The sequence below is a fragment of the Camelina sativa genome, chromosome 13 (assembly GCF_000633955.1).
Source record: "Camelina sativa cultivar DH55 chromosome 13, Cs, whole genome shotgun sequence".
In the NCBI taxonomy this organism is placed as follows: domain Eukaryota; kingdom Viridiplantae; phylum Streptophyta; class Magnoliopsida; order Brassicales; family Brassicaceae; genus Camelina; species Camelina sativa.
In genome coordinates, this window is record NC_025697.1 from 10,779,223 (window position 1) to 10,787,585 (window position 8,363).

At 37.6% G+C, this 8,363-nt stretch overlaps 2 protein-coding genes and 1 pseudogene across 2 annotated transcripts; all 3 read right to left on the bottom strand.

Annotated features, from left to right (window-relative positions):
- LOC104736377 (dnaJ homolog subfamily C member 17-like) lies at positions 2,636 to 4,712 on the bottom strand. The gene is made up of 4 exons (XM_010456348.1): positions 4,455 to 4,712; positions 3,287 to 3,994; positions 3,007 to 3,189; positions 2,636 to 2,903 (listed from the first exon to the last, which is right to left on the bottom strand). Exons 2-4 carry the CDS (start codon positions 3,962 to 3,964, stop codon positions 2,880 to 2,882), a joined length of 885 nt encoding a protein of 294 aa, XP_010454650.1. The 5' UTR covers positions 3,965 to 3,994; positions 4,455 to 4,712; the 3' UTR covers positions 2,636 to 2,879.
- On the bottom strand, positions 5,511 to 8,363 carry LOC104736378 (protein DYAD; the record flags this gene model as incomplete). The annotated part of the gene is given in 8 exon segments (XM_010456349.2): positions 5,511 to 5,971; positions 6,277 to 6,394; positions 6,477 to 6,805; positions 6,913 to 6,996; positions 7,096 to 7,153; positions 7,249 to 7,626; positions 7,720 to 8,076; positions 8,209 to 8,363. Coding segments are annotated over 8 exon segments (1,488 nt in total). The 3' UTR covers positions 5,511 to 5,854.
- LOC104738127 overlaps positions 8,261 to 8,363 on the bottom strand; it is a 10,042-nt pseudogene continuing 9,939 nt past the window's right edge.

The window sequence follows — 8,363 nt, forward strand, 5'->3', positions numbered from 1 at the left end:
TGTATGTTTCTCCTAAAGCTCAATTCTATAGAACAATTGTAATGTTGTATTTTCAACCTATAATGATATCTCTAAAATATTTTATAACATGTCATACAAATAATTAAATTTAAAGTTTTAATTTTTAGATATGCATCATTTACAATTTGATAATTTGACAGATTATTAAAATAGGAGAATTGATATTATTATTCATAGATTTGAATTTATGTGTCTCATGTGTATAAGTCAATTTGTCTATAATATTTGTAATTTATTGTAAATAGTGCTTTCTAAATATTACAAGTTCAATTCCCTAAATCATAAAATTTATAACATCTGAAAGTTTAATCTTATTTTGCTATAGTTGTTCTAATTCATAATTTTTTTAAAAATAAACAATTAAAAATATATCTAAAAATTAATAATTATTAATTTATAGATAAATTAATATCACTATAAATTAATAAAATGTCATAGTCCCAACATTATTAATTTATAGAGGTTTTACTGTATAAGGCCATCACCAGCCAAAGTAAATAAAGAAACTTTAAACTTTCTGGAAAGGATCCAAGGAGATATATGTGGACCAATATACCCACCTTGTGGGACGTTTAGATATTTTATGGTCATGATAGATGTATCGACCAGATGGTCGCATGTTTGCTTATTGTCAACTAGAAACCTTGCGTTTGCTAGATTGCTGGCCCAGACTATACGTCTGACAACCCACTTTCCAGATTTTCCACTTAAGACTATACGTCTAGATAATGCTTGTGAATTTACATCCCAAGGGTTTAATGATTATTGTATGTCCATGGGGGTGAGTGTGGAACATCCTGTGGCACATGTCCATACACAAAACGGATTAGTTGAATCCTTCATTAAACGTATTCAATTGATTGCTCGGCCATTGCTTATGAGGTCGCAGCTTCCTGTGTCGGCTTGGGGACACGCGGTATTACATGCAGCTGAATTAATATGCATCAGGCCATCTAGTGAACATAAGTATTCACCATCCCAGTTATTAACGGGTCATGAGCTAGACATATCCCATCTCAAAACATTTGGGTGTGCCGTTTATGTACCGATTGCTCCACCACAGAGAACTAAGATGAGACTTCAAAGGAGGATGGGAATATATGTTGGATATGATTCTCCCACCATTATTAAGTATCTTGAGCCAACTACGGGTGATTTATTTAAGGCTGTCAGTTTGCTGAATCCGAATTTCCTATATTGGGTGGAGAGAATAACAAGTTGGTCAAAGAAATAACATGGAATCTAACATCCTTGAATTGGCAAGATCCTCGGACTCTAGCATGTGATGCAGAGGTCCAGAAAATTATACATTTGCAAAAGCTAGCTATACAATTGCCAGATTCCTTTGCTGACCCAAAGAGAGTAACTAAATTGTACATACGAGCTTGTAATGCACCAGTACGTATTGATGTTCAGAAGGAACACAATAATCAAGTTTCTATAGAGTCTAAGACCCGTTTGAAACGAGGTAGACCATTAGGTTCCAAAGATAAGAACCCTCGGAAATCTAAGAAATGTGCAAATCAAACCGAGGTTAAAGAAATGATAGACATGGCCGCGGCAAATCCTAAGGCACCAAATGAGGTTTGGGACGCTGAACCTCAAGGTCCAGAAGGTATTGATAATAATGAGATCTCAATCAATTATATCATGTCTGGAATAAAATGGAACCATAAAGATGTCGACATTGATGAAGTATTTGCGTATACGATAGCATTTGAAATTAATGAGGATCATGAACCCACATCTATATTAGAGTGCACTCAAAGTAAAGATTGGTTAAAATGGAAAGAAGCCATTGACGTGGAGTTGAACTCTTTAAAAAAGAGGAATGTGTTTGGTCCGATCTTAAAGACACCATTCGATATAAAGCCAGTTGGACATAAGTGGGTCTTTGTAAGAAAGAGAAATGAGAATAATGAAATCGTGAGATATAAGGCACAACTTGTACCACAAGGATTCTCTCAAAGACCAGGAATAGATTATGAGGCAGCACCCCCAACCGTATTGCGTTGATCTTTAATCATCGGCACGGTTATATCATCTAAGAGGGAGTGTTGTAAAACATTTGGAGTGAACTTCCATAACCAGTCCATTACATGTCTTGGTGTGTACGGCCCATGGTCGAAGGCTCATTACCTATTTCCTATTCCTAGTCGGTTTTGTACTAAAGCTTTGTTTTTACTATATATATGTAACTTCTATTCGATTAATTCAATAACAAGAAAAAGAGAAAACGTGGTTCGAATTTTCTTTAAATTTACAACACTTTATAAATTTAATCCAAAAAAAAGACAAACTAGATTAGCTCGTTAACCTAAATTATTTCTTTCTACGCAATATATTTTCATCAAATGTATTTTTCTGCAAAAAAATCAAGATTTTCAATCATTTTGAAAAGTAAATACAAAAAGGACAAATATAATTCTCTTTCATACACATATTCTTGTTTGTGTTCTTTTGCCTCTCTTTGTGGTTTCTGTCAATGTGTCCACTTTTTGTATACGCATTTAAAAATTCATATATCTCAATATATCGCCCCAAAACGTTTCATTTTTATATTCAGAATTCAGCTTACTATTGATGTCTATCTTCTTCATATAACATCAGAGAATACAACATAAAATTCCAAATAAATGAAGAATATTATACATATCCAAAATTTTCTAAATTTGAAAACGACTTTCGTTACAAATTGCAGCTCTCAAGAAGATGATACGACGCATTTATAGAGCTTTTTCTCAGGGTAGAGTTTGTAGAATTAATTGATATGAAACTGAATGTACACAATAATATAGTATAAGGACGACCAATTTAGTCTTCAAGCAGCTTCACTCTTGATCATGTAGCTTAACCCCTCATGATTTCTGGTTCATAGCCGCCTGTTCAAAAGATGAAAAAAGAGTAAGATAAGAGAGTTCTTGAGAACCAAAAAAATGAAAGTTTTCTACGAATCAACAGGACTATGCAGAGATAGAAACACACCTTTCGCAGTCTTTGCATGACGGCGTCTTCATAAGCTTGATAACCAGCACCTACTATGTTGCTTTGCGGTTCTGCTTCTGCAGATTTCTTGGCGGTCAGAAAATCTGATTGGGCTGCTTTCTGAAGAGTTACAACTAGCAATGGATTAGAGAGATCGCCACACAATGTTCTCGTCGCTGCAACCTGTAAGGGGAAAAAAACACAAATTGAAGCAATCCATGATTAGATCCTAAAGAATAAAGAGAGAAACGAAGTTAGTAAATAGATTAATAATACTCACAGCTCCATCTTTTGTAGCCATTACAATAAGAGCAGAACATTTCTTCTTGGTACTCCTAATCACAACATCTTCAACCTTACCAAACTCCGAAAACACTTCTGTAAGCCTTCCCGCTGTATACCCTTGACCACTTGCTTCCCATGAAACCTTCAACGTTCTCTCTTTATCGAGTTGAACACTACTAGCTCCAGCACTGCTTCTTTCTTCTTTTTTCTTTTCATCCACACCACTCTCTGGGGTTTCAAACCCACTTTTCTTCTTTGCATGTCTAGCACGTATCCTCTCTATCTCTTCCTTCAGCTTCCTAGCGATCCTCTCTTCTTCATCATAAGGTCTAGCAGCAGACTCAGGAGAAAAAGCAGAACGTTCCCTTCCCTCCAGATCTGACATCAGCTTACGCCTCTTGTAATCTACTTGTGATTTCTTCTGCTGTTTCTCACGCTGGATCCTAAGAAGATCATCAAACAGCTTCCGGGCTTTCTCGTCTTTGAGAACCTCATAAGATGTCTTGAGCCTCTGAAATTTCTCATGAGCATCGGGATCATCTGGACGTTTATCAGGATGCAAGTCCAAAGCTTTCAACTTGTACGCTTTTCCAATCTCCTTCTCGGTAAGCTTGAGAGCTTCCTCTCCAGAAGGTAAGCCTAGAACTAAATAGTGATCAACAAAACCCTCCATTGCTTTCTTCTTTTAAGCCGCACCACCCAACTGCAGAGAACCACAAAAGAAGTTAGTAATCTAAGAAACTTTACAAATACAAAAATCACAATAACAGATTAAGAGATTAACATATTCATATATCACAAACTTAGAAGCTTGAAACAATCTAACAAGAAGCCAAATGAACGGAGGAAAAAGCAGATGATGATATATGCATCTTCTTGCAATGATCTCTTTTCACAAAGTGAAAAACTTTAGACATAGTTAACATAAACCCTAGGTTATATTTTAAAGACACTTCGATATTTAGTGGAGCTAATTCAATTTTCAGAGCAAATTAGCTCGAACGAGTTAAAACTCATCAAAGCATCATAGATAACAACAAGTTCAAGTTATGAAAAAGGCTTTGAAATCGGAAATTTAACCTAAAACCTCGATCGATACTTGCGTAATTAACAGCAATCACAAAGATCAAAAATCAAAATTTTAATATATGGAATGAACGTACCTTTCCAAATTCCTATTCTCGGGGAAGACACTCAAAAACAACACGAAATCTCCGATGAGACAATTGTAGTGAAACACCCTTACGAACCAAAGCGAAACCTTTAAAACCTGGGCGTTTCCTTCTCTTCGAAATTAAACGAGGAAGAACAATCGGAGGGAGAGAGTAGCGGTTGAGGAATCGAGCTACCCACCTGCGACTGCGAGGGAATTGGAATTGGTATCAAAGAGGATGAAGAACAAGTTTCGATTTCGTTTAGGGGATTCGGCCAAAATCTCAATTTTCTAAATTTGTAATAGAGAATTAAAACCACGAACCGGCCGGTTTTGTATTAAAGCCTGATTGTACCATTGGTTTTGGGTAATTTTTGTAACTAATAAACCGCGCCGAACCGGTATCCAGCTTTGATTTCCTCTTGCGGTGTGTTCTTCTGCTTTGATTAATGGGTTTTCCATTTTTTGGGTAAGGCTAAATTAAATCGGGTTTCGGTTACGAGTCGGTTTAGTGTGATTTTTATCTTATTATTAAACCGCCACACAACAATTAAAACCTCAAATGGTTTGAGATCGAGGTTTATAAAGTCGGTGGTTGTGGATTTGCATTGACAGTGTTTGATATTTCTGTTCGCTTTCTGTGCCGCTTTGGCTTTCTGTAAGTCATCCACTCCTTCAAGAAGATGCAATGTGTGGGGACTGTGGTAGTTAATTTAATGACGCAAAGACTGTGAGATCGAAGGAGGGAGGTGGTGAAATGACATCCAATATATAAGTGTAAAACACCAAACCAATGGTCCAATGGATATCATCAATATGTTGGGACTACTTCACCTGATAGAGAATAATTGGGCCGTCAATATCTCATCTTGAAGAACCTGAAGTCATGCCAGCTATGGCCTGATTGGAGCTTCTGGATTTACCTCACTCAGTCTCTTTCACACTCAATTCTTATCTACCGTCTATTGATGCAAGATGATAATTCAAACCTGTATATTGATGCAAAACCTACATATCTCAAAACATCACATTTGATATTTACTATTTGATATATCATCCCCAATCATAATCCAAACTTATTTATCACATAGCAAGATGATAAGATGTCAAAACAAGGAGAATTACTCAAAAGCTTCATAGTTGAATAAGAGAGAGAATATACAGCCAAAACAATTACCATTCATGCATCTCTACCTTCAATCTCACTTAAACCTTCTTCTATATGACTTACTTAAAGTCCTACCTGTTCCTAAGCTTCTCAGATGCTACTGGTCTCTAGTCTCTCTTTGTTTTTTTTTTTTTTTTTGGTGTTTAGTTTTATCAGAAACCCTGTACATGTTCTCTAAGGGATTCTATGCAGGTGGACTCGACTAGTTAGAGCGGAATCACTGATCAATCTGTGCCTAGTCTTCATGGGTAACGCCAGTTTGGTTGATTCTGTCCCTTGAGAGCAAGGACAGCGTTTGATAAATCTGTAAGCTGCTGCTCTGCTTTCACTTTCCAAGTCACCAACTCCTTCAAGATTTCCTGTACAACGATCATTCTCAAATATTGATTCCTTAAAATCAAGTACAGGTAATGCGAAGCTTTGGAAAAATTGCCTAATTAACCTCATGCAAATCAGAAGATGCAATGTGTGGTAGTGAATGAAGCAAAGGCCCTAATAAACCTCATGCAAATCAGAAGATGCAATGTGGTAGTGAATGAAGCAAAGGCAGCGTTAAAATGACATCTACTCAGAAACAGCAAAAGTCTAGAGGGTTTTCCAAAATTGATCATCTAGTTTAACTGAAATACCAGACCAATGCTTCTAATATGTTTGACTAACTCACCTGATTATGGATAGTTGGGTCATCAATGTCTGATTTTGGACCTGCGGTTATCGAAGAACCCGGAGTCAATTCAGCTTTGTCCTGACTGGAGCTTCTGGATTCACCTCTAGTCATGCAGCTAAAGACAGAAACAAAATATTAGACAATAATAAACCATTAACCCTACCCTTGGACCTAAGCAAACAAACAACTGCCCTAACCTCTCTGTCCTTTGCATATCGATGTTGACCAATGACTGTTCCTCAAACAAGGTATGGTCTTGGAGAGAGCTTTTGCAAGGATTTGGTAGAAGGGCGTAGGTATCCGGCCTGACAGCTTCTGGTAAACCATCAATAAGGTCATCCCATGGCTCAAAATCATTCCCTGTAAAATCCTCCAAGTTGGCATTCTTCAATATATGTTCCCAATTTTCGGGACCTGGACTGAATGATGTGCTCCCATTAGGCTGCAGATTGCTCAGAGTGTTTGAAATTCCAACCAACTTCTGTTCTACTTTATCTTTCCACGAAACCAATTCCTTGAACATGCCCTGTGAAAAAGTGAGATATGGTAGACAAAAGCTTTATAGGTTAAATTCATGACACCATAGTTAAGAAGCTTTTGACAAATACTTTCTACTTAGTTTATAGTCTCGACCTGAGTTGAAGTCAACGAATTAGAGATCTCCAGCATTTGCTTATCAGCCTTTTCCCTCCAACTCATAAGATCCTTGCACAGTTTCTGGGGAGAAATGCAAACGAAATTCTTTTGAATATCTAATATGCTTGACTTAATACATTCACTCCTCTAACAGAAAAAGAAAAATGATCTAAAAGTCACCTCAGTTTCCTCAGCATGATCTGGTAACTTTTGCTTTGCCGCAAGTTCTTTGATTTCACTGCTTACCATAAAAAAATATGAGATTCAAAGCACATTCAGAACTTTCAAGGAGAGCAAATATCGAACCTCAAAGAGTATTGCAAGGCATATTACCTCTTCATTTGCTCAATCTCTCCCATAAGAAGCTTAGACGAAACAGCAGAAGCATCATGTGATACAGTCTGAGCCTTCCACCAAGATGGGGGAACCCAAGTAGGATCAGGAATACCGGATTCAAGTTTGATTTTGATAAGGTCAGCCCTCTCAAGCCAATACTGCATGGTTCCATCAGTATTGTAACACCTCCTAAAGCGATCAGTACCACCTGGTGTTACTTTGCCATCCATATGCTTCAAGCAATGGTCCAAGAGCCCAGTATCACCTATATTACTTCGTGCAGTAACTCTTAAAAAATTTCGTGATACAGGTGTTTCAAAAGTAGCACCTTCCTCCTTCAGTACATCCGCTAATGTTTGCTCCGCAAACTTAATCCTGCATCATAAAAAAAAAAAAACAATGCTTTCTTCATATAAAAAGGGTAAAGCAATGATGAAAGTAAAAGGGCTTAGGGTCATTTTGACAAACCTATCACTGTTCCATCGAGTGGTCAACTGCTTGCGTCTCGGAGGGATGATAAGCTGCTTATTATCCTCTTCGAAGCTTTCTGAATACCTTGTAGATCTTCCACCACGAGAGAGTCGTTTCCGTTTCAGGATCCCACAGGTAACGAGAAGCCCAGCTTCTTCTTCCTTCTCTAACTTGACCTCAACAAGAGCAAGGGCGTTGTTTTCAGATGCGGTACCTCCTTCTTCTTCTTCTTCTTTTTCCTTTTTAACCTGAGTCTCTCCGGGCTCGCGCTTGGTAACCATCGCCAAACCAGCCATAGCGGAATCATTCAGCTGCTTCCGACAAATCTTCTTGCCCGAACGTTTCTGGCGATGTCTGTTAAGATTTCATGCGACAAACAAAGAGAGAGAGTCATATGTCAAGCTCGAAACAAAAAAAAAAAAAAAAATCAACGAGAAGATAAGAGAAATGATTGAAGAAATCAGGAAGAAGATAAGAGGACCCAACATGTTGTAGATCGCGGCTAGGGTTTTTTCACGGAGAGGAGGCGACATTTTTTTCAACACTGAGGCGGCGCAATTCTTCTCACAGCATTGAAATCGACGCCATGGGGGAAACAAAACGCGGATCGCGATTGAAATTGGAAACAGTAAATGGTAAAA

What these genes read in the sequence shown, in the direction of transcription:
- LOC104736377 (XM_010456348.1), bottom strand. Translation starts at nt 3,964, where the DNA reads ATGGAGGGTTTTGTTGATCACTATTTAGTTCTAGGCTTACCTTCTGGA. An exon ending in TGGCTACAAAAGATGGAGCT is followed by an intron (nt 3,190 to 3,286) that starts GTGAGTATTATT and finishes TTCCCCTTACAG; the next exon opens with GTTGCAGCGACGAGAACATT. An exon ending in TCATGCAAAGACTGCGAAAG is followed by an intron (nt 2,904 to 3,006) that starts GTGTGTTTCTAT and finishes TCTTTTGAACAG; the next exon opens with GCGGCTATGAACCAGAAATC.